This window comes from Dromiciops gliroides, chromosome 1 (assembly GCF_019393635.1).
Source record: "Dromiciops gliroides isolate mDroGli1 chromosome 1, mDroGli1.pri, whole genome shotgun sequence".
Taxonomy (NCBI): domain Eukaryota; kingdom Metazoa; phylum Chordata; class Mammalia; order Microbiotheria; family Microbiotheriidae; genus Dromiciops; species Dromiciops gliroides.
Genome location: NC_057861.1, coordinates 735,678,231 through 735,705,354, shown reverse-complemented (window position 1 = coordinate 735,705,354; position 27,124 = coordinate 735,678,231). Strand labels below are relative to the sequence as shown.

Sequence of the window (27,124 nt, the reverse complement as noted above, 5' to 3'; positions counted from 1 at the left end):
ATACAAGACCCTAGAGAACCATTAAAAATTGGGGCCGGGGGACATACCTGGGGTCATACAGTGGGTGACTGTCTTGTGTCTGAGACTGGGTTTTGGCTGGGATCCCCCTGGGTCCAGGGGTGATGCTTTGTCCACTGTGTCACTTAGCTAGGTGATGACATCTTTAGGGTTAAATTGAGGGGTGAAGGGAACTCACTGGGGGAGGGGGAAGTACAGAGGTGAAATCCTACATGAAAGAAATAGGAAAAGTCTTATAGAATGGGAGAAGATCAGGGCAGTAAATGAATTTTACATTCATCAGAAAAGGCTCAAAGACCTTAAACTCATCAGAGCTGCCTCAAGGAGGGACTAACAGACACACCCAACTGGGTGGAGTAATCTATTTAATCTGGGCAGTAAATGAGCCTAACACTCATCAGAATTGGCTCAAAGACCTCAATCTCATTAGAATTGGCTCAAGGAGGGAATAATGTATACACTCAATTTGGTGGTGGAGTAATCTCTATAACTCAGCAGGAAAATAGGAGGGGGAGGGGATAAAGAGAGAGGGGCAAAGAAGGAAGGGCAGAGTGGGGGAGGGGACAGACAGAAATAAATCCCTTTTAAAGAGTGATAGGATGAAAGAAGATGGATAATATAATAAATATCATGGGGAAGGGAATAGGATGGAAGGGAAACAGTTAACAATAGTAAGCATGAAAAAGAGAAAAGGGGGAGAAATGTTCAAAAAATATTTATAGCAACTCTTGGTGGAGGCTAAGAATTGAGAATCAAGGGAATGCCCATCAATTGAGGAATGATGGAAAAAGCTGTGCTATATGATTGTAGTGGAATGGTCTTGTGCTATAGTAAATGACAAACAGGATGATCCCCGAAAAACCTGGAAAGACTTATGAACATTGATGTATAGTGAAGGGAGCAGAGCTTGGGAGGACATTGTACATAGTGACAGCAGTATTGTTCAATGAGCAGTTGTGAATGACTTAACTACTCTCAGCAATGCAATGATCCAAGATAATCCCAAGGAACTAATGAGGAAGCTTACTTTGCACCCCTATAGAAAGAATTGATAAAAAGAACACTTGTGGATTGTACATATATAACCTGGTTGCAATCTTGTGGAGGGGGGAGGAAAGGGAGGGAGAAAAATTTGGAACTCTAAATCTTATGAAAATGAATGTTGAAAAGTACCCTTACATGTAACTGGAAAATAAAATAAATGTTTGTTGCTGAAAAAAAAAGAAAAGAAAAAGGAAGAAAGAAAGAAAAAAAGAAAGAAAAAAACCTATTAAATATATATGTATCTGTGTGTGTGTGTGTGTGTGTGTGTGTGTGTGTGTGTGTGTGTGTGTATTCCAGAGCCTCATTTTGATGGGGAGATAGCCTTCAATGGCTATGTTAGCAAAACACAATTCTGGTAGGTTCTATACTCTACCATGGCAGAAAGGCTTCAAGTATTAGTAATAGATTACATCTGTTTTCCATTGACCAGCCCTACCTAAGTAAAAGAATCCCATCAGTAGGAGGCTGACCATTCAGTAATGAATGATTTGATCATGGCAACCCATGAAGCAAAGGAAAATACATTTAGGTTTTCAGTCCTGTGCATTCCTCTTCTGCTTTTGTGTTGACATTGGCAGAGTGATGGAATGAGCTCAAAGGGCACTAAGGATCAGAGTATTTAGATCATGTATAAGGATTAACACAGCAAATGACATATAAAGACATTGATATATACATGTGATAATGAAAACCTAGCATAGTTGGGGAATAGAGTATGTTCAACCAAATAATCTGGTTATTTTAATCAGTCAACAAGCATTTATTAAGCACCTACTATGTACTGTACTAGGCACTGTTAAACAAAGGAATACAAAGAAAAGCAAAAAACAGTCCTTGTTCTCTGTGTTATGAAAGAGACAAGTTACAAATGACTATGTACAAACAAGTTTTATACAGTACACATTAGAGATAATGAACAGAGGAAAGTTTTAACATCAAGGGGCACTGGGAAAGGCTTTTTGAAGAAGGCATAATTTTGTTTGAGAATTGAAGGAAGCCTAGGAGACCAAAAGATGGAGATAAGGAGAGAGTTCCAGGCATGGAAGACAGCCAGTGAAAATGAATAAAGTTAGAGATGAGGTATCTTATTGAAGGAACAGCAAATGTGATCGAATCTCTGAGTATGCAAGGGTGTGTAAGATATAAGAAGACTGGAAATGTAGGAGAAGACCAGGCCTTGCCAAGAGATTGGATATAGGAGGGGTGAGAGACAGAAGTTAAAGGTAGTAGCTAGGTGACTGGGAGGATTATGGTGATCTCAGTAGTAATAACAGAGCTAAGAAGAGGTCAGAGTTTCAAGAGAAAGATTAATACAGTGTGAGACATGCTAAAATCACTCTGTCTACAGGGTATCCAATTTGACATCTCCATTAGGCAGTTAGAGAAGGGAGATCAGAGATTAGGGAAGAGGTTAGGGATGGTGAAACAAGTCTGAGAATCATCATCATATATGCTTTCACTGAACCCATGGGAGCAGATGAGATCACCAAATGACCTAGATGAAATGAGGAGGAATGGACAGATGGGTTGAAAGATAACCAGGAGAGGGAAAGATCACAATAACATAGAGATAAATTAGTATCCAAAAGAGGGTGACTGACAGTGTAAGACACTGCAGAGAGATCAAGAAGGATGAGGATTAGGGGCAGCTAGATGGCACAGTGGATAGAGCACTGGCCCTGGAGTCAGGAGTACCTGAGTTCAAATCCGGCCTCAGACACTTAACACTTACTAGCTGTGTGGCCCTGGGCAAGTCACTTAACCCCAATTGCCTCACAAAAAAAAAAAAAAGGATGAGGATTAAATTTCACAAGTAAGAGATAACTGATAACTCTGGAAAGTTTCTGTTGAATGATGTAGTCAGAAGACATTGTTCAGTCATGTCTGACTCTTCATGACCCCATTTGGAGTTTTCTTGGCAAAGATCCTGGAGTGATTAACCATTTCCTTCTCCAGCTCATTTTTACAGATGAGGAACTGAGGGAAACATGCTTGTCCATGGTCGAGAGGAGAGAGGAAGGGAAGTGGAAGCATTGATTAAAGACAGTCTTCTCAAAGAGTCAAAGTTTAGCCAGAAAAATTAGGAAAAGTATGGAATGATAGCTAGTAAGGATGGACAGATCAAATGAGGGGTTTTGAGGATGAGGGGAACACATTTCCAAGCAATAGGGAAGCAGGCAGTAGACAGTGATTAAAGATACTGAGAAAGAAGAGATGATGGAGGGGGCAATATGCTTGAGAAGATGGCATAGAATGGGATTACTTGTGCATATAGAGGGAGTTGTCTAGGCAAGGGGAAGGGCCACCTCTTTATATAATACAAAAATGAAGAAGATAGTGGTGTGAGGTCTTTGAGCAATGTGACATGAGGAGGAGGGAAGAAGAGAGACCTTTCAGTGTTTAGCCTCAATTTTTTTCAGTGAAATACAAGGCAAGATTCTGAGAAGGCAAGGATTACAAATATCTGTGTTTCAAATAAGCATTGCCAAAACTACAAAAATAAAATATGGCAAAACTATATAGAACACAGTCAATCTCAATCTTGAATGATTAAGAAGGCAATTCAAGTTCTTGCTGTGCCTCAGGATAATCATCAGGAATGCCAGTTTTTGCTGTTCCAGCAAAGTTTGCTGAATATCATCTGACAACTAACTTATTTATATCCACATGTGATAAAAACAAATTACCATTGACTACACAAAGTTGATTACACTTGTCTTCAGAGGCCCCACTCCCACCCAGATACTATATTCTCTGATCACAAATTGTCATATTCTCTCATTCTATCAGCGACATAGAGACACAATACTCAAAAGAAGTCCAATGAGTGGATGCAAGAGTGCATGATTGATTGAAAGCAGATTTGGGGTACGAATGGTAATCGGTGGAAAGTAAATAGATGAGAGTGCAAAGGTGGAATCCAGGGCCAATTTGGGGGAGGAATTTTACTTTGTAAAGTGTTTCCTATGAGGATGCCAGTGCTTCTCCAACATTTCTCTTTAGATGTCATTGGAATGAAGTGACAAATGGGAGCAGAAGCCTTGTGTAATACTGGACTTGGGGTCAACACCCCACTCTAACCAAGACTTATTGCGAGACCATGAAAAAGTCCCTTAAAGCTCCTAAAACTCAGTTTCCTCGTCTGTAAATTGAGGGTCTTAGTACTTTAGGTATCTACTTCGTGGGCTTACAGTAAATATTACACAAGATAAAGTATCCAAAGTACTTTCCTCTGGCTTTCATTCAAAGCCTCTACAACCTGACTCCTACCTAACCCTGGTCATTTTTCATGTTATTTCCCTTTACAACCTCTCCATTACAGTCATATTAAGCTATTCACTGTTGTTCTCTTTAAACAACATTGTCTCTCCCATACCTGTGCCTTTGCATTAGCTCTCCCCCATTCCTGGAATATACCTTCTCCTTACCTCTACCCTTGCCATTATCATTCAGGCATGTCTGACTCTTCATGATCCCATATGGGGCTTCTTGGCAAAGATACTGGAGTGGCTTGCTTGTCTTGCTCATTTTACAGATGAGGAAACTGAGGCAAACAGAGTTAAGTGACTTGCCCAGGGTCACACAGCTGGTGAGCGTCTAACAGTCTTCCTGATTCTAGGCATAGGGCTCTATCAACTGAGCCATCTACCTGCTTCTGCCTCTACCCTCATTTCCTTAAAATCCAGTTCAGGTGCTACCTTTTAAACCATGCCTTTTGTAGTTTCCCCAATTTTTAAGTCTCCTTTCTTAAAATGATGGGATTGCAAATTTAGAGCTATAAATGACATCAAATCTTGTCCAACCCCTTCATTTTACAGATGAGGAAACCGAGGCTCAGAGAGGTTAGGTGATTTGCCCGAGGTCATGTAGCCAGTAAGAGACAAAGATGCGATTTAAACTCGGGTCATCTGATTCCAAATTCAGTGCTCTTTATGTTTAATTCTCTATGCACATGATATTCCTCAGTAGACTATTAGCTCTTTGAAGTCAGGAATTGTTTCCTTTGCCTCTTTGTAGTTCCACCATTTAGCACAGTACCCGGGACATAATAAATACTTGTGGTGAAACCAACTTTAAGTCATTATGTAAATGAAGTGTTGCTATAAACCACATTTACAGATATATAAGGACAAAGAGATTTTTTATATATACCTACTAACTTAGAGAAAGGGAGGGGGAATCCACCTCCGTATAACCTATCCATTTCTAACAGCAACCTGGGGGTTCTGATGCTTCATTATTTTCATTAAAATGAAAGTAACTTCATTAAATTATTCTGGGCAGCTAGGTAATACAGCAGAGAGAGCACTGGACCTGGAGTCAGGAAGATTCATCTTCCTGAGTTCCAATCTGGCCTCAGACACATACTAGCTGTGATCCTGGGCAAGTCACTTAACCTTTTTTGACTTAGTTTCTTCATCTATAAAATGATCTGGAGAAGGAAATGGCAAACCATTCCCATGTCTTTGCCAGGAAAACCCCAAATTGGGTCACAAAAAGTCAGACATGATTGACAAGCAACTGAACAGCAAATAAATTGTTTTACCTCTCATGTTGCTTTGTTTGTAGCTCTTCTACAAACTTATCACATTCTAATAGTCCCTTTTGCCCCCACCATCTTCTCCCCTACCTGGCCATAAGCTTCCTAAGGGCATGCACTCTATCTTATTCATCCCTATGTCCCCCAGAGGGCTACATGCATAGTGCATGTAGCAGCCATTTAAAAAACATTTGGTAAATGAGTGTGAATCCCTCTGCAACAGACCCTTTCAGTCCCACAAAATTAAAGTCTATAATGCTTTACTTCAGAATTGGTGACTGGAGGAGCTGGTGTCTTTTGCTGCATCACAGAAATATCAATCATGACAGTCCCTGTTCGGGGATACACAATTTGGCCATGCTGCAAGTTGTCATCAATAATGTGTACCACAAGATGATAATGCTGATGGAAATCTGCTCCAGACTTGAAGTTAAAAGGATTTTTCACAATTAGCTTTGGGGTATTGGAGCCCCTGGTAGGATCAAATCCAAAGTGTTGATTCTCATTCCCTTCAAAAGAAAAAAAAATGAAATAAGGATTGTCCAAGTAACATACAAAATGACTCTCTTACCAGGCACTTTGGCCCTCTCAGATTTCCTAGAAATGCATGTGATTTCATAGAATCACAGAATTTCAGAGATGGAAGGATCTCAGAGACCATCTGGTCCAATCTATAACTGAATAAGGGTGCCCTCTGATAACAGAACCAATAAGTGGTCATCCAAGCTTGGTTTGAAGACCTCCAGTGAGGGAGAACCCACTACCTCCTGAACCAGTCCATGGCATTTTGGGGCAGGCATAATTATTAGGAAGTTTTTCTTTATATTAAGCCAACATTTCCAACTGCTGCTTTTAGGTCTGCCTTCTGGAACCAAGTTAAATGCCCATTGACTCTCCATGTGGCAGTCCTCTAAATACCTAAAGATAGCCATCATGCCCCCTTCCCCACTTAAAAATACTCAGATCTTTTGAGTAATGCTCATATAAAATGAATTCAATCTATCTTGGTTGCCTTCAACAAGATGCTCTCCATCTTGTCAAAGTTCTTCCTTAAAATGTGGCCCATATAGCTGAGCACAGTACTGGGAATCTGCATTATGTAGTAGGCTGTGAGTACCATAACCTTTTTTACTCCTTGACATAAAGTTCTCTCATTTCAGCCTTACAAGAACTTGATTTGGGATCTAGATGGTGGTTGGTCCGGTTGGTTAAATCCAGGGACCTGGATTTCCTCTGTATGTGGTCAGTTAGTTTCATTGTGTTCTGTAATAAGAGTCTGTACCCCTTAATTCTTGTGAGTCATCTTACAAATGTGTACACTATATCACTATGGGAAAGGGATGGTTCTTTGCAAATCTCTCTGCAGAAAAATAGATCAAGGCATGTCATACTGATCCTGAGAACAGAGTATCACTTTATATGTGAAGAACTCGATGGCATTTAAAAGTTAGCACCATGGACAGCACAGAACCTTGAAATATAACTCCCTAGTTTTTCTACAGAAGTTTAGTTTCTAAATAGACAAAGCAATCATAAAATATCACTCCATGGTACACGGAATTTTGCTGGACACATATATTTGAAAGGTGCTAAAGTACATTGAGAAATTTAAATAATATTGTATTTACCAAATTAGACATTTAGCTAACTAAAGTGATAGGGTTGTTTATAAGAATGTATTTACATTTGTAACCAGCTTGGTTCACCTTCATTTTAAAAATTCATGCTAACATCCCCTACCAGAAACTATCTCAAAGCGCATTTCAGTATCCCGTGAGTCTCTGTCATGGCAGCTTAGCTTGAAGCCGTTGACGTTTGTTCCAGCAGCAACACTGTCAAAAATGACTGCCTTATATTTAGATGGTTTGCAGACAGGCGCTTCGTCATTTTCATCCTTTATGTCAATTGTAACCTGTCAGCAATCCAAAAGAAAGAAATCTCATGTCCATATCATATGGTTATTTATGCACAAACCAGAAATAAATATGTGGGTAGATGGTGATTGTCTGGGATTCTTATTTTAAAAAGAAAACTTCAGGATTTTGATGTAAGATATACACCATGAGATTTGGTTTATGTCTATCAGCTTCTTTATGACTCACTGATCTACCTTGCCCTGGGCACCAAGGCAAATGGACAGGGAACTCATTAAAACATCCTATAGAGGTTCCAACAATCTATATTAGTAATATTAACTGATGTTAAATAGTACTTAAAGGTTTATGAAGAATTTTTACATATTACCATCTCATTTGAGCCTTACAACACTATGAGGTAGGTATTTTTATTATCCTCATTTTACTGATGAGGAACTGAGGCTGAGAGACATTCAAGAATGTTCGCAGCATCACACAACTTGTAGGTATTTGAGGCAGGATAAAAATTCAGGTCTTCCTGACTTGAAGTTGAGCATGCTGAATTTTGTGACACCTAGTCATCTAGCTGGGCACCTACCTCATGGGGCTTAAGGTTCATGACCTCTCTAAATATTTGTGCCTAATAACAAGCAAATCTTTGTTTGCTTCCCCTCATTGGACTTGGCTGATTACCTCCAAGGCAGAGTCTCAAATATATAATATATATGCTGATGGTAACAGTTATCACCTCAGAATGGGTTATGGCCATAATTAGAAGCTGCTCTCATACTTTCTTAATTAAAATATCATGAAACAGTAATAATTTACATGGAAAAGATCAAAATACCAAGGAGTCAAAAATGTCAGTGATCAAACACCAGGCAGCCTAGAAAGGTTATCTGCCTACCTCCTAGATAAATAATGATTTTCTCTACCAGATTCACAAAGGAAAAGGTTGTTTTGATTCTATCAGCAAATATACTCTATGGGTATGTTTATTTGCTGTAATTTTAATAACTTAGACAAATTTATGGGGGATTATTTGTAAAGTCCAAGTACCTTAGTTTCTTGCTTAATGTTTTCAGTTCAATTCAACAAGCATATTTTAAGCTCCTACTACAAGCCAGGCACTGTGCTTAGTGCTGGAGATACAAATACAAAGAGAGGTGATGACTGTCCTCAAGGAGCTTACTTTCCACCAAGGGCACATGTTTACAGGCAAGTTAATATGGAATATATGCAAGCTAATACACAGGTATTAGGAGAGGAAGGATTAACAAAGGTGATAACTAGGAAAAGCTTCTTGAGGGAGACATCATTTAAAGTGAGCTGTGAAGTGAAGTAGGAGTCATAGTATTATAGGCATGAGGGACAATGTCTGCAAAAAACACAGAGGCAGGAGAAGTAATGTCACATGCAGGGAACATAAAATGAACCAATTTGGTTAGAACATAGAGTGTGTGAAGGAGAGCAATGGATCACTGGCATGGATAGATAGGGGAGGGAGAGAGAGAGAGAGAGAGAGAGAGAGAGAGAGAGAGAGAGAGAGAGAGAGAGAGAGAGAGAGAGAGAGAGAGAGAGAGAGAGAGAGAGAAACAAGAACAAGAACAGAAAGAAGAATCTAGTTCACATGGAGCCAAGTTAGGAAGGACTTCAAATGGCAAACAGAAATTTTTTTGTTAAAGGAAAAGGGAAGATCTAGATATTTTCCAAACAGAGGAAGAATGTGGTCAAACTTCCTGATATTCTTGACTAATAATACCTATTTGGCTACTGTGTGGAGCATGGATTGTAAAGATATGGGAGGAAGGACAGAAGGAAGGAAGGAGGGAAAGAGAGGGAGGGAGGGAAGAAAGAACGAAGACAGGAAAAAAGAAGGAAGAAAGGAAGAGAGGGAAGGAGAGAAAGTAGGAAGGTAGGATTTATTAAGCAGTTACTCTATTCCAGGCACTGTGCTAAGAACCAGGGATACAAATACAAGCAAGAAGAGAGATAGACCCTGCCCTTGAGGAGCTTACATTCTAATGTGGAAAGGCAAATATGAGAAATAATGAGGAAGTGAACTAAAGTAGTTATGATGAGAGGAGAGAGAAGGGTATAAATGCAAGAAATGCTAAGTATAAGACCTGGCAAATAACTGAGTGAAACATTGAGTGTGTCTCTTGTGTTGTGAACCTAGGTGAGTAGAAAAACCAGAAATGGGGGAGTTGGAACACAAGATGGGTTTGGGGGAAAACAATGATGAATTCTGTTTTGAGCATGTGGAATATTACTTTCCTAAGATATCTGTTGTTGTTCAGTTGTTTTTCAGTCATGTCTGACACTTTTTGACCTTTTGGGGGAGATTTTCCTGGCAGAGATACTGGAATGGTTTGCCATTTCCTTCTCCAGTTCATTTTACAAATGAGGAAACTGAGGCAAATAGGGTTAAGTTACTTGCCCAGTGTCACACAACTAGTGTCTGAGGTTAGATTCCATCTCTCTAGTGAGTTATCAACTTATCATAACTATGCTAATAAATCACATTTCTTTGATACTTTAAGGTTTAAGAAATATTTTCTCGCACTGCAACTCTATTTCAGGTGTTATCTCTATTTTGCAGATGTAGAAACTAAGATTCATGGAAGGAAAGTGGCTTTCCCATGTTGCATTGTTATTAAATAGGACCAGACTGTAACCCAAATTCTCTGGCTCCAAATCCAGTGCTCTCACCAACACATTAGGCTGTGTGAAGGTGCCACCTTCTTAATAAAGCATTCTTCTGCTCCCCAAGTTCTTGGTGCTCTCTTCTTCCTCAAATCAACTTATTTTTGTTTATTTCATTGAATTCAACAAATATTAAAGTCTCCCACTCTCTTCAAAATACTGTGTTTAGGGGCAGCTAGGTGGCACAGTGGATAGAGCACCGGCCCTGGACTCAGGAGTACCTGAGTTCAAATCCAGCCTCAGACACTTAACACTTACTAGCTGTGTGACCCTGGGATAGTCACTTAACCCCAATTGCCTCACCCCCCAAAAACACTAAACTAAGGATTGCAAGATTTAGAAAAAAGGAGACAGTCATTGCTCTGAATGGGTTTACATTCTACTCCAATTGAATATTTTATTCCTCATTAAAAATTAAGCTCTTTAAGGGCAAGAATTACTTTTAATTTTTTAACTGGTTTCCATAACACTTAAGGAAGTTTATATTTCTCCTTTACTTACTGTGGTAACAGCTGTTCGTGGTTGAGCTTGGTCACAATCCACAGCTTCTATGGTGAGATTATACTGCTTCACAGATTCATAGTCTGGCTGAGTGATCAGTTCTATCATTCCAGTTAGTGGATGAATCCAGAATCTTCGAATATTCTGAGTGTCTCCTCTGATTATTTTGTACTTCACACAGTTCAGTGGATTGTCTCCATCAAAAGCAGTCACTCTTCCAATTTCATAGAAGGCTATAAGTTAACACTTCATGACAAGTCATTTTAATTAAAAAGTCACTTATTCTCACCAAATGTGTCATTGATCTAGAAGCTAACTCTTTAATAACAAACAGAAAAATTCTCCAATATATGGACCCAAATCTTGAATCAAAAGTCAATTTTAAACAATGAGATGTCTTTGGAAGAACTAATTTGACATAACTAAAAAATGAAATAAGAAAAGTTTGCAGCTCTTTACCACAACATAGCTATAATGACATGAGTCAACAATTAGAATGTAGATTCTCAAGATTTCCTCAAGAAAGACCTTTGATAAACTTGAAAATGCTGTATAAAAGTAAGTTGATGCTATTGTGATTATAATTTTTTAAAATTCCATCTCATTTATCTATGAATGATTAACTCTAGGAGATGAACTTTATCGTCTATGTGCTATGAAATGTCACCTCATTCCAGCCATAGCCATGACTAAGATTTTTCTCTGGAGTGCCAACAGCCATAAGGGCATATTTCCATTCTATAGAAACAAGATTCCTTATGGTGGAACAATAACCACCATCTCCTCATCTCATAATCCTCTGTCAGACTGTGTCACTAATGATGGCCTTGCTTTCTCCCTTAGACCTAGGCTGTCAGTCACAAAGTCCCATCATTTTGGTATCTCTTCACTAGGGCCTGACTTCTCCTAACAGCTATGTAGGCTTCACCCTCTACCAGCAGAACTGTGCCTCAGTCTGGGCAATCTTCCACATAACCACTTTCTCCATTTTCCACTCGAAACACCCCCAACTCAACTGCTTTTGCCCCAAGATGAATAAATTACTGTTCAGTACCAGCATTTAAGAGACATTCAACATTATTTGTTTGGAGTAAAAGTCAGTAACTTTCAACATCAGTGGCCTGCTATTCAATGGTTTGACTCATTTGATGTGCCATCCCCATGCCCTCCTGCTCACAAAGAAGCCACCATCTTCATGAGAGATCTGTTACCTGCTCCATAGTTTCCAATAGACTGTCATCAATTGATCATCAACAACCTTTTAAGTATTCACTACCTGCCAGGCACTATGCTAAATCTGAGGCATTCAGAGAAAAAGCAAAAACAACCCCTGTACTCTGGGAGCAGAGAACTGGATATCCTTTAGACATCCCAAACTCACCATGTCCAAAACAGACTTCATTATTTTCCCCCAAAATCCACCCCTCTTCCAAACATTCCTCTCACCATTGAGGGCACCACTATCCCCTCAGCTGTCAAAGTTCAGAGCCCCAGTAACATTCTCCACTTCATAGTCTCACTCATACCACGTATCCAATCCATTGCCAAATCTCATTTCTGCCTTCACAACTGCTCTTTTTCTCCACTCACAGAGTGACCACCCAAATTCAGGAACTTGTGACCTCTTGCCTAATCTATTGAAAAATCCTCCTAAATGAGCTCCATGCTTCAGCTCTCTCACCGTGCCAGTATACCCTACATTCATCTGCCAAAATGATTTTTCTAAAGCACAAAGTGAACTCCAATGGCCCCTATGACTTCGAAGATCAAATAGGAAGTTCTTAGGGCAGGAAAGGAGCACTTCAAGCTTTTCACAGTCTTGTCCCTTCCTGTCTTTCTAGTATTTTTACATATATTACACCTATCTACACACTCTACAATCCTGCAATAATCTAACCAGCTATTTCCTACACTCAATGTAATTCTCTCCTATCTCTGTGCCTTAACACTAACAATCCCCCATGCATGGAATACTCTGCACCCTCACCTTCACCTCTTAGAATTCCCAACTTCCTTCAAAATTCAGCTCAAATGCCTCCTTTGGAACGAGGCCTTTTCCAGTCCCCTGTCTGCTACAACCTTTCCTGTGAATAATGTTCATCTATTTTAACGTATCACCTACGTTGTTGCTATTGTTCAGTCATTTGACTGTGTCTCATTCTTTGTGACCCCATGGACCATAGTATACCAATATTGTCCATGGGGTTTTCTTGGCAAAGATGTTAGAGTGGTTTGCTGTTTCCTTCTCCAGTACCGTAAGGCAAACGGAGGTTAAGTAACTTCAGGGTCACACATCTAGTAACTGAGACCATATCTGAACTCAACTCTTTCTGACTCCAGGCCTTATACTCTATCCATTGAGCCACCTAGCTGCTCATCATATTTGTACCTATTTATAAATATGCTATCTCCTCCATTAAAATGGTTAGGGACTATTTTTACCATTTTTTGTATCAAGCATTTAGTTTAGTCTTAAACATAGTAAGTGCTTAATAAATGTTTGTTGACTAACTGAATGTACATAAATTACATACATATGTATGTGTATGTACATATATACATATATACGTCTATGTATGTGTATATATACATATACATATATATACATATATATATACATATAATTTACATTCAGAGTCAATGGAAGGCAGCCTTGGAGGAGAAGCCTCAGGAGTTCAGTAAACAAAACAAGTACCTCAAAAATTGTCAGACCCTACTCATGAACAATGAATAAATGGCCCAAAGCTATAAACCACAAACACCAAAATTCCAACCTCTTGGTTGGCTAAAGGATGTTTTTTTTTAAAGTGTCTTCAACATGGCATGCCTTATATAAAAATATCCAAAGGAGTAAAGGTTAAAAATTCCAATCTGCCTCATCCAGTCCTGGGCAGAGATTGTGTCTTTTTCACATTCAGCACTTGGTTAAATATACTGGAAAGCTTATATTCTTCTGTAGGTGTTAAATTAACCTTTCAATAAAAACTAAAAGCTATCTTGAGCATCCCCAGCTAAAGTTTAAAATAGAGTGATTATGAAACCCTCTGTAAGGCTGCCAAGCTTCTTCATCAAAAAACTATTGTAAATGAAACCTGTTTTCCCATAAGACTTATAGCCCAGCATGATATGATTCTCATTTACTTCCTTTTAAATAATTTCTGATGAAGGAAATTTTTCCCTCTATTTTTTTCTTCCCAGAAGCTTTCCATCAATGAGAGATACAGGTGGGTGTCATATATCATCAGAGAAAATTACTTTAAATATTTTAGATTCTCATAATTTCATCCCTCCAAAAAGCCTCTTGTAGTCATCAGCCTACCACTCAAGCTTCCAATCAGAGTCATATGAAAGGAGAATATTTTCCATGTTAAAGCATTTATGTACCACCTTCAAAGTCTGTAAGTCAAATATTACAAGCCTGGGTGCAGTTTTCTTCAAGATCATTTTTATCCCGCCCTCCTCCACTTGTGAGCAAATTATCTCTATTTTCCAATCATTTCTATCTTTATAGGAAACTAGAATTGAGTCATAGCACTATAGGTTACTATAGTATCAGCTCTCTGAAACATCACCTCACTGATCCAGATGGGCCCACATTTTAAGAAAACTATATATAGCAATGTCACACTTTTCTAAATGTCATATGCCTAATGGACTTACATGAAACATAGTCAAAAATTAAATAAACAAAGAAAGAAGAAAGGGAGGTGGAGTAAAAGTTGTCACTTGTTCAAAGCCACATGGTAAGGAAGGGATAAAGGGATACGACCAGGAGTCTTAGTTCATTTTTTAAAAATATTGCTAACTATATTTCAATATAATTGGTTTCTTTTGTTATATTATGTATTTTATTTTTTAATTTTTTAATTATTTAAAATATCATTCTGCAAAGGGGCCCATAGATTTCACTAGACTGCCAAAGGGTTATCTATGGCCCAAAAAAGTTAAAAAACACTTATGTAGAGGGAGGAAGGGCTAGCATCTGAATCATCTGACTCTTGGTTCACCAGACCTAACTCACTTTATTGTAAGGATGTTGTAAGGATCAAATGGATGTGAAATAATAAGGCATCATAAATGCACATCCATGAATTTGTCTCAGAGCCTCTTTGGAAACAATTCTAATCATCTTGGCTATCTGGTTCTTGGTTATACTACAGACTAGAAGCCTTAAATTAGAAGTCTGGCAGAGACGGCCTCACTCATGTTAAAGAAAAAAGGAAGGAAGGAAGGAAGGAAGGAAGGAAGGAAGGAAGGAAGGAAGGAAGGAAGGAAGGAAGGAAGGAAGGAAGGAAGGAAGGAAGGAAGGAAGGAAGGAAGGAAGAAAGAAAGAAAGAAAAGAAGGAAGGAAGGGAGGGAGGGAGGAAGAGAGGAAGAAGAGGAGGGAGGAAGAGGGAGAGGAAGGGAGGAAGGGGAAGGAGGGAGGGAGGAAGGAAAAGAGAGAAAGGAAGGAAGATAAAGAAAGAAAGAGAAGGGAAGGAGGAAGGGAGAAAGGAAAAGAGGAAGGAAAAGAGAGAAGGAAGGAAGGAAGGAAGGAAGGAAGGAAGGAAGGAAGGAAGGAAGGAAGGAAGGAAGGAAGGAAGGAAAGAAGGATAACCCAACAGAAGAAGAAAGTTATTCTTTTAAAGTGTATCTAATAGCTATTAAAAACACAACAATCTGGGATTGTGTAGTTTGATATTTGACTTGATCAAAGTTGCAGAAGTAGTGAGCAACAGAGACATGATTTGGTGTCTCATCTTCTGACTCTAAATCTAAGACTCTTTGTACTGTACCATGCTGATCTAGTCCTTGCTTGATTGGGTATGCTTCACTAGTAGGTATTTCATTTGCAGGGGGAAGGTGCTAGAAGCTAGGTAATATAGTAGATAGAGTGCTGGACCTAGAGTCAGGAGAAGACTCATCTTCCTGAGTTCAAACTCAGCCTCAGATACTTACTAGCTGTGTGACCTTGGGCAAGTCACTTAATCTTGTTTGCTTCAGTTTCCTCATCTATAAAATGATGTGGCCAAGGAAATAGCAGACTATTCCAGTATCTTTGCCAAGAACACTCCAAATGGGATCATGAAGACTTGGACATGACTAAAAAGTGAAACAACTACCACCAAATTATTTTTAGACAAGGGTTATAATTTCAGTGGTGTGGGACCTCCCTAGTGAGGAAACTATCAATTCATACTGACACCATTCAACCACTTAGAGAGTAACCTAGGCTGCAAGATAAGTGACTTGTGAAGGGTAACACAGCAAGGATGTGATGTAGGTAAGAACTGAACTCATCTTACTGATGCTGAAACTGGTTCTCCATCGACTACACTAATAGCTTAATAATAAATAACCAAGTTATTGCTCAATAATTAAGTAGAATACAAATGGATTTTTTCCTATTCTACAGAGGTAGACATGGGACAGAAAGATTTAAGAAAGTTGTCAAAATCTGCATAGGGATTCTAAATTTAGATTCTGAATTTAGAACTCACTCATTTTCTTCAAGAAAATTCAGGTGAACAAGCATTGTGCTGTAAGCATCCAGTGATTATAAGCTCCGTTGAGAGCAGAGACTGTGTTTTAACTCTTTCTGTAACCCACAAATATTAGCACAGTGCCTTACACATAGTAGGTGCTTAATGACCTGAATCTAATGAGAATGAATATGAAAGTATTTTGTATAATGTAAAACACTCTTTAAATGGAATTCTATTCAAATACAAATATTAAGCACCTACTGTTTACCAGACACTTTGCTAAGCAACATACAAAGAGAAAAAAACAGTAATGTCTCTATCCTTAAAGAGTTTACATTCTATTTACCAGATAAAACATGAACACAGGTAAGTCTAATACAGGACAAAGGAACAAAGAAGGAAGTCATGTAAAGAGCTCCAGAGAAATTGAAAGGAGACAGTACTAAGAGCCAAAAGGATCAAGGAAGGTTAATAGGAGATTTTATTACTCCCTATCTTACCTCCTGATGTTTCTGGAACAGAGAATGAGTAACTTGCAGGTCTAAAAACTGGGCTAAATTCATTGGCTGGAACAACCTCCACAATGATTGTAACAGTAACTGTGAAAAAAACAACAAACAATCAATGGGCTTAGTCTATGGATTAAAGGAATAAGTCACAAGGCCTAGATATAATTGAATTGGAAAAGAAAAGGCCATAACTCTTTTGGCCTTAATTAACCATCTTTGACACAAAAATCCTATCCATCACCCTGGGAAATCATGAAGTTTTACACTTTGGCTCTCCTCTGTAACTTGGACAGAATTATGGAGCTGGCCTCTAAACCAGGCACCTCTGGGTTCAAGTCTTCTCTCTGGCTGGCTAAGAGACCCAGTGTAAGTCACTTAAACATCTTAGTGCTCAAGGCCAAGGGTGGCAAGCTCAAAAAGAAACAGGAGCCACTAAGCCCTATATAATTCTTGTGGGGTGCCTATTGACTTAGAAAACCACATACTAATATTATCTACCAGGCAGCTAGGTGGCACAGTGGATAGAGCACTGGCCCTGGATTCAGGAGTACCTGAGTTCAAATCCAGCCTCAGACACTTGATACTTACTAGCTGTGTGACCCTGGGCAAGTCACTTAACCCCAATTGCTTCACAAAACAAAAAGATCTAATATTATCTACCTTCTATTGTCTTTTCATTTTGTTAAATATTTCCCAATTATACTTTAATGTGGTTGGGGTCCAGGGAATGTTGACCCTGCAGTCCACCTGTTGGACATCTCTGCTCTAGGCAGCTTCCTAAGACTTGTGCCCTGGGCAAGTTACTTAACCCTCATTGCCCCATTTAAAAAAAAAACTCATAAATTGTAGAGTTGGGATAACCTGTGTTGTTAGATGGAGTCCCCTCACCCTGAAGCTCTCTGTAACAATGAAAAGACAGGTCTGATCCCTAAACCCTTATGTAACTTAAAGGACAGATCTTGTTTTCCCATCCAATTTTATGCATTCTCAGCCTACTGACAACATGTACATGTATGTCTTGTTGACCCTAACCACCCCAAGGCAATATCTCATCTGGGGCTGCCTTGGTTCTCCCTAGAAGGTCCCCATCCTCCATAACACACATAGGATCTGCACTCACATTTTCAAGATGGAAACATACTTTGTACCCTTAGGCTGCTATCTGGGACCATCTTCTTCTGAGAGGGGGGTGGGGGAGGAAAGAGAAGGATCCAGCATCCTCCAGTGTTACTATGCTTCCTACTAAATTGGTCCAGAGCCATTTTTTTCTTTTTTTTTTCAGGGCAATGGGGGTTAAGTGACTTGCCCAGGGTCACACAGCTAGTAAGTGTCAAGTGTCTGAGGCCGGATTTGAACTCAGGTACTCCTGAATCCAGGGCCGGTGCTTTAACCACTGCACCACCTAGCCGCCCCCCAGAGCCATTTTTTAACTAGACCTGTGAATTCTTTAAGGGGTACCACTGATCTCTCTGCCTCCAATTATCACCCTTCCATCATACCTGAAATTCCAACTACTCAACTCATCCCTTAAAAATCAAAATTTCATTTTATTTTTGTCATAAAATTATTTTATTGTTTTTGGTTACATGTACAGATAGTTTTCAACATTTATTTTTATAAGATTCCTAGTTCCAAATTTTTCTCCCTCTCCCCTCCCCAAGACAGAAAGCAATGTGATATAGGTTATATATGTAAAATCACATTAAACATATTTCAGCATTAGTCACGTTGTGAAAGAAGAACCAGAACAAAAGGGGAAAACCTCAAAAAACAAAAAAAGTAAAAACAGTATGGTACAATCTGCATCCAGATTCCATGGTTCTTTTTTCTGGATGAGACCTTTGGGAAATGAATCCAAGAGCAAAAATGAGGACCTTATGGGTAAGTAACTTGGTAGGGGTGGAGAGAACTTCCAGTAAGGGCTTGGGTATCTCCAAATGAAGAAATGTCTCCAAAGACAACCCTAGGAAAAAGACATATAGGTTTTTAACCATGGAAAATAAGAAGATCAAGGGAATTGAGTGCTTCTAAATCAATCAAGTATATACTAAGCACAAACCATGTGACAAGAACTGTGCTAGGTGTAAGAGGTACAAAGACAAAAATGAAATTATTCTCTAGAGAGAGCAGACTCATCCAGGACACTCCATTGGGAAGCCTGGCCCCCATACTGGGCAGCATGAAAGCAGGGTCATTCTTATCCACAACAAATACTGCTTTTGTACATATGGTTTGAACCAATGATGGTTCAAACTCCCAGCATGGAAACTCACTTTCTCAATGCAGATCAACAACTTCTCTGTACCTTATAGCCTTAGAGAACAATCTGGAGGCACTAAGAAGTTAAATGATTTGCTCAAAGTCTCTCGGTTACAATATGTCAGAGAGAGAATTTTACCTCAAGTCTTTCTGACTTCATTCCCATGCCTCAGTTGACTCTCTTGCTCAACTGAAATGAAGCTATGGCATAGGTTATTGCCTACATGGTGAAAACCAAGAGGCATGTGTCTGCTTCCCTCCTCATGCTAGTAGATGAACATGGTGCTATGCCTTTATATTTTGATGCCTTTTAAAATGCAAAGACCCCCAAGAGACGTTATTAGTCAATTATACTTTACTGAGAATGAGTTTCAGGTCCTTTACTGACAGCAGAAATTTCTTATTGTTCAGTTGTTTCAGTCACATCCAATTCTTTGTGACCCCATTTGGGGTTTTCTTGGCAAAGATACTGGAGTGGTTTGCCATTTCTTTCTCCAGCTCGTTTTACAGATGAGGAAACTGAGGCAAACAGGGATAAGTGACTTGTACAGGGTCACACAGCTAGTAAGAGTCTGATGCCATATTTTAATTCAGGTCTTCTTGACTTCCAGGCCTGGTGTTCTATCAGAGGAGATATTGTTGGGGAGAAAGGAGGAATAGGAAGAGCCCAAGAGGGTTCTGAGTACCTACAGTAGATAGAAAGAGGGATTATCATCTGGAAAAAGAGGAATGGAGGCAAACCTACCCAATGTCAGTTTCATCTAGGGCAGGAACTAGCTTAAGTGCTCACCCACCTCTGACCCATGACTTCCATCCTAAGACCAGAGATACAAAACTCGAAAGCGCTTTAGAGACCATTGAGTCCAATACACCCATTTTGGAGGTGAGAATACTGAGACCCAGTGAAATTTAGTGATTTATCCAAGGTCCCTCTGTGGCCCTACTTGACAGAGGAGGGATTTGCCTCTATGCCCCTTCTAGCAGACTGGAAAGGAGTCCAAGTTTTCTTCTCTCCAGTGACCTAACTGATTCCCAGCTCATTTCAAATGCTTCCCATGCACAGAAATTAATATTCATCTCTGACAGAGACCAATTACCCAGGAGTCAAATGAGACATTCATATTTCCAAACCTGCAAATTCAAATGATCCTACTAGTGGGAAAAGCACTCCAATTAGAGAAGTACTCTATTTACTCTGTGATTATATGCCATTTACCCTTTAAGTCTCTTGTATGTGTAGATAGATGTTTGCATGTTCTCTTTCCCATTAGAATGTGAGCTCCTTGAGAGCAGGGGGTGTGTTTTTGCCTTCCTCTGTATCCTCAACACCTGCCAGGGTGCCTAGCACACAGTAGGTACTTAATAAATGCTTGTTGATGGTAAGCAAAAACAGAAAGCTGCTAAAAGTTCATGGAATCAAAAGCAATGATTAGCAGATGAGGTAGATAGGTACCAATTGATCAGTAGCATGGTGTAGGGGATGGAATGTTTGGTTAGAATAAACTTGAAGTTATAGGTTCAAATTCTGACTCTGTCACTCACTAGTAGTGCGACCATGAGCAAGTCACCTAACTTCTCTCTGATTCTCCATTGATGCCCATCAACATTCACCTTATACCAGGAGTTCTTCACTTGGGAACAGAACCAGGAGAACATTGTACATAGTAACAGCAATACTATTCAATGAAGATCTGCGAGAGATTTAGCTATTCTCAGCAATCCAATGATCCAAGACAATTCCAAAAGACAAATGATGAAGTATACTATCTGCCTCCAGGGAAAAGTGATATTGATTGAACACAGACTGAAGCAGGCTGTTTTTCACTTTCTTTAATTTCTTTTCTTTTATTTGAGTTTTCTTATACAAAATGACAAATACAGTGATGTTTTACATAATTGTACATGTATAACCTATATATGATTATTTACCAGCTCAGGGAGTGGGGAGGAAAGGAAGGAAAAGAGGGAAGGAAAACTTTAAATTAAAATGTTAATTTAAAAAATAATAAAAATAAAAATACAATTTTAAAAAGTTCTTCAATTGGGTTACACAACTTGCTTGTTTTTAATATTTTAATAATAACATTTCACCATATTTTATTTTGTGCATTTAAAAATGTGATTCCAAGAAGGGATCCATATGCTTGTCCAGACTTACTATCCAGAAAGGATCCAGGAGACAAAGGTAAAGAATCCTGCCTCTGATTTTTTTTTTGTGGGGCAATGAGGGTTAAGTGACTTGCCCAAGGTCACACAGCCAGTAAGTGTCAAGTGTCTGAGGTCGGATTTGAACTCAGGACCTCCTGAATCCAGGGCCAGTGCTTTATCCATGGTGCCACCTAGCTGCCCCCCCCCACCTTTGATTTATACCACAATCACATAGTCACACTGTCACCAACAAGGCTCCAATGAACGAATGCGGTGAAGGCACTTTACAAGCATCAAAGAACTATATAAATTTCAGTTAGGGTTAGTGCATCCCAAGGCCCATCAACCACAACTATGATGACATTCCACATCCATCCACTGAGAAAAATGATTTATGTTAGAACCTTGATATTTCCTTTAGTGACTCCATTCATGTGATCCAAGAGCAGGTGTTGTTAATGATTATGCCTTAGCATGGGTTTTATGTTATCCATAAAGAGCAAGCCCAAACTAATTAGCGTCCCTATAAAAATAGAATAAACCACATGTGCTGTGTTACAAGCATCCATCATAAGCAGCTGCTGGGAATGTGTTAGCTTGTAGAGGCCACAGAGGATGTGGGTTGAGTACAACAAGTAAGGTTTTTGTGAGGATAGAGGTGGGAGAGGTGAGTTGAAGGGGCATCATCTAGTTGGCTAGATAGGGAACGTGGATAATGACATCAGGATGAGAAGCCCCAGATCAAAAGTTCCTTCCTGAAAAGCCAGAGTAGGAAATGGGTGTTTTAAATGAAATGGTACAAGCTCCAACAATTGGAATATTCAGAGCCAAACTCAAATGCATTCTATGAGCCAGACATGAGTCCAAAATTGAGGAAGCCAAAGGTACTGGGTACATGGAGAGATGGCAGGGATCCTGAATCTTCATGTGTAGGGGTGTGGGAGAATCAGAGAATTACAAAATCTCCAAGTTGGAATGGATCTCAAAGGTCATCTAGTCCTACTTCTTTGTAGACAAGGATGCCGTCCACCATATTGAGGAGAGCACATTTAGAGCTGGAAGGGATCTTTAAGATCACTGAGTCGCACTCCTCAATTTAAAGTTGAGAAAACTGAGAGAGGTGAAGTGATTTCTTTGCCCAGGGTCATCTAGTTAATGTGTCTAAGGCAGGTTTCAAATCCAAGTCTTTATGATTCCACTCTATCCACTACACCATGATGCCTCTCAAGTGGTCAAACCAGCCTTTGCTTAAAGACTTCCACTGAGGGGTAACCCACTGCCTCTCGTAGCAGCTCATGTCACTGTAGAAAATTCTTAGTTGTTAGAGAGTGATTCCTGACATCAAACCTAAATCCATCTCTGTACCACTTCTACCCAATGCTCGTAGTTCTACCCTCTAGGGCTGTGTTGATCAAAGTTGATCTCTCCTGTACCTGACTCTCTTCAAATGCTTGAAGACATCCATTATGTCCTACCTCAAGCTTCTCTTCTCCAGGCCAAATATTCCTAATTCCTTCAACTGATATTTTTAAATCATGAAGACAAGACCTTTGACTACCTTGATTGCCTTCCTCTGAACATTCTCTGTGAATGCACTGGAGCTTCTCAATGTCCTCCATCAAATGTGACTCCCAGAACTGAACACAATACTCCAGAGTGTCCTGACCAGGGCAGGATGCAGTGGGACTATCACCTCCCCAGTACTGAACACCATCCCACCCTTGATGCAATCAAAACTTATGGTAACTTTTTTGAGGCTGCCATATTACACTGCTGACTGATGCTGACTTTGTAATCCTCTAATACCTGAAGATCTTTTTGCCAATGAATGATGTTTACCCATTCCTCCCCCATTTTGTACTCTCGGAATCTATTTTAACTCAAAGGTGAGATTTTGCTTTTTTTCCCTATTAAATTCCATCTTATGCAATTCACTCTCATGTTCCAGGGTGTGGCATACTGTAGATTCATGTACTGGTCTTTGGTGGTGGGTGTGCTATGCTTTCCTCAAACTATAACTGAATTTCCTGATGCCAAAACATTGAAATAATAATATTTTTTTTAAATAGCTCAAGCAAACAGAAGCTAGGTCTATGTGGATGTTTTCAGATCATATGAATGTTTTCACATAATAAATCTTTGTCAACAATGGGAAGAAATTCAGCCAGGTATGATAGCAAAAAACAACAAAAACACAACAACAAAACCATAGAACCTCCATTCTTCAGACACTCCTAGTTCAAGAGAACCTACAACCAATACAGAGCATTGCTCCAACCCTCCAAACTCTTCTGGGAGTTTAAGAGGTCCAAGGAGATGATCATAACTGTTTCCCTAATGTAATGAAGACCCACCCCCAAAGGAGTTTTTCTACTGCTCCTTTTCTCCTTATTTCCTCTACCTATGCTGTTTCTACTTAAATGAACCTTTGACATTCCAGGATAATAGTGAGAAAAGTTGTCGTGTTCCCGAGGCTTTAAACATCATTTGATCAAGAGGACACCTAGAAATCCCTTGATAACTTTTGGATGAGCTTACCTGTATGGGAGGGCCTGGTGTCATCAAAGACAGATACCATCATCTCATAGGTATGACCCACTGCAAATGTCTCTGGCTTTTCATAATCCAAGTCTTTGGTCACCTTGGAGAAGATATCATAATAATAGGAATACAACAGTTCAACAAGCATTCATATACAAGACACTCTGTTAGCTAGGCCCTAGAGATACAAATGAAAAAAAATAGCCTTGGCCTTCCAAGCATTTATACTCTACTGGAATAAAATAAATTAATAAGTCAATAGGAAAATAATTTCAGAAGAAATAAGCTTATTAGCACAATTACCTAATAAGGTCTTACCAGCCCCCTTATTTGAACTGCATATTCCTTCAGGGCAGGAGGTATATCAATTTTCATCGTTGTATGCCCAGTGTTTACTAACAGACACCCATATAGTTACTTAAAGTTTAAAAAACACTCCACCCAGGAGACAATCCAGGGAAGTAGTTGATGAAAAATGATGCAAACATTATTGATTCTTTTTATGAGGAAAAGGAGACTAAGAAAGGTTAAACAACTACTAATATGTGACAGAGATGGAACTCTAATATGCCTTCATGTTCCAGGACCAGTGTTCTATAAGATGGGGATAATAACAAGAACCACCATCCAATATTAGGGTAAAGACCAAAGGAGATGATATTTGGCAAAGCACTTTGCAAACCTTAAAGCACTAAATGAGGGTTAGATATTTTGTCTCTACGCCAAGCTGCCTCTCCTTACACAGTGATTTGTACACACTAGAGGTAATGGATACTGTTTAATTGAATTAAATTGATTAGAATTAGATTGGATTGGGGGTAGCTAGGTGGTGTAGTGGATAAATCACTGGCCCTGGATTCAGGAGGATATGGGTTCAAATCTGGCCTCAGACACTTGACACTATTTGTGTGACCCTGGACAAGTCACTTAACCCTCATTGCCCCACAAAACAAACAAAAAACAATTTAAAAAAATAAAAATCAGATTGGATTATATTGAATTGAATATTAAAAATCACAGAATGTGACCCTATGAATCACAGAAATTTCAGAGTTATAAAGGACGTCAGGATCCATCTAGTTGCCCATCTATGCAGGAAATGAAAACAATAAAACAGAATTCTGCTACAATATACCTGACAAATGATCATACATCCTTTATTTGAAGGCATCCAATGGGACAGAAGCCACTACCTCCTAAAAAAAAGCTCATGAATATACTGGACACTTACTATAAAAAGGTCCACTAATGTAAAGCATTTTGTGTAAGATGGTACCATCTTGAATCCACATTCAATGGAAGCAGCAAATTATTTCTTGATATAACTCCATTTCACCTGTGTGCACTGCTGTGCCACACACTCCAAATACAACCCAATGTTGTTGTATTCATTCCAGGAATATTAGCACCTGTTCTAGTAGAAGTAAACCAGGCTATGTTTATATGTCAACAAACATCTGGATGTTTGGATATTATTGAATGATTTGCTAAATATTTTACATCACATGCATAAGGACTCAACATCGGTGTTATAACTGAACTTGCCTAAATTTGGTTTGGAAGAGAACTGGAGGGGCAGCTAGGTGATGCAGTGGATAGAGCACCGGCCCTAGACTCAGGAGGACCTGAGTTCAAATCTGGCCTCAAACACTTTACACTTACTAGCTGTGTGACACTGGGCAAGTCACTTAACCCCAATTGCCTCCCAAAAAAGAAAGAAAGAAAGAAAGAGAAAAAGGAAGAGAACTGTAATATTCAAGAAATGACACAATTTTGTATGGCTTTTTTCAAATAAGATAAGTAAGATATCAGAATCATAGAAAGTAGGAGCTGAAGGAGGGACCTTAAAATCCATTAGTCAATCCACACCACTTTTCAGATGTGAAAATGTAGCCCAAAGATAGGAAGCACCTTGCCTGAGGTGACACAACCAGACCCAGAGCTCTAGAGAACCCAGATCTCTAGACTTGTGCATTTGTGATGAACAAATCAGTGTCAGAAAACCTGGATTTAAATCCCACCTTTGGTGTTTATATCTGTGTGACCTTGGGCAAGTCATTTAACTTCCATGGGCCTCAGTTTCTTGGACTTTAAAGCAAGAGGGTTGGACCAAAGGTTTCTGAGATCCCTTCTAATTCAACTCTATAATCCTATGATCCAATCCTCTTTCTACTTCCCTCATTGTGGGGTATATGTTTCTAAAATGCAAGAAGTTGGTGAAAGCTCAACTCTTGGCATTCTAAATCTATTAAGGTACTTAGGGGTTTGGCCTAGTGTGAGAAAGTTAATCAATGACTCTCCTCAGCCCTAATTAATAACAAATGAGGCTAGCTCCCCAGTGTTTGGGGGTAAGGAAAAGTTACTCCAAGCAATCAGGAATTAGGACTTTCAACAAAAAGGAAAAACAATCAGTGACTGGGTGGCAGAAGGATGGCATATCTTCAGAGGAAGATCCCCAGCTAGTTAAAGAACAATTAAGCACTTTCATTACCCTCAGCATGGATCCTCTATCAATAGAAAGGCCAGAAGATGTAGGTTTAGGGCTTGGGAAGAGATTGACAAGTTGGTAGTTCCCAGTACTAGGAAAACTAGCCTCCATTGTCCTGGCTGTAATGCAGAGCTTATCCCTCAGGAAATCAAGCTATTTCATGGTCTCCAGTTCCTTTTCCTGAATTAATTAGGGGGTAGAATCTATTATTCTCATTTTATAAAGAAGAAAATTAAGGTAGACATAGAGACATTGACTGAGTAATTAACTTTACAGTCATTTAAGGAGCTAGGAGTTTTGTCTTCCAAATGCCTACTGGCAAAGGGCAGGACTTAGATTTAATGCAGATGATATATTCATAGGATCATAGATTTAGACCTGGATGACCTTGGGGTAAATTGTGCACTCCCCTCATGTTACAAGGCCCAGAAAAGTTAGGTGAATTATCTAAAGTTGCTGTTTGTCCTTCGTTTCAAAGAAGGGGGCAACTAGATGACGCAGTGGATGGAGCACTGGCCCTGAAGTTGGGAGGATCTAAGTTCAAATCTTACCTCAGACACTGACTATTTGTGTGACCCTGGGCAAGTCATTTAACCCCAATTGCCTTATACGTGCGGGGCCATCTCCAGTCATCCTGATATATATCTCACCACTGGAGCCAGGTGGTTCTGGAGGAGACTGTGAGTTTGGTGACCTTGTGTAGCCCTCCATCACTTAGATCCAACTCACTACAAGTCATGATCTCAGCCCGAGATCATGGCCCTCTTCGGGAATTAAGGACAAACAACAACAAAAGAACAATTTCAAAGCAGCCCAATGACATCACTAGGAGCGAAGTTTTTACTCACCCCTGAGTTGGATTAAAATGAGTCAAAGTTGCTGGAAGTCATCATCCTCACGCTCTCTTTCCAGAGTCATCAAAACCTAGTGGCAAGACCCAAGTCAAGATGACTGGCAATGGCCTGCGATGCAGTGGATGACCTTGGCATCTTTGATGTCCTCCTAAGCTCTAAGTACTCCACAGTACCTGCTTCAGCTGCCTTCATGCC

At 39.5% G+C, this 27,124-nt stretch overlaps 1 protein-coding gene across 1 annotated transcript in view; it reads right to left on the bottom strand.

Moving 5' to 3' along the window:
- LOC122753927 (cadherin-related family member 3-like) overlaps nucleotides 1–27,124 on the bottom strand; it is a 102,687-nt gene that overhangs the window by 10,775 nt on the left and 64,788 nt on the right. Inside the window, exons 10-14 of the mRNA XM_044001746.1 lie at nucleotides 23,585–23,687; nucleotides 16,631–16,729; nucleotides 10,666–10,898; nucleotides 7,343–7,514; nucleotides 5,867–6,111 (exon numbers count right to left, since the gene is read on the bottom strand). Of these exons, the coding sequence (XP_043857681.1) occupies nucleotides 5,867–6,111; nucleotides 7,343–7,514; nucleotides 10,666–10,898; nucleotides 16,631–16,729; nucleotides 23,585–23,687 (852 nt within the window). The remainder of the gene's footprint in view (nucleotides 1–5,866; nucleotides 6,112–7,342; nucleotides 7,515–10,665; nucleotides 10,899–16,630; nucleotides 16,730–23,584; nucleotides 23,688–27,124) is intronic.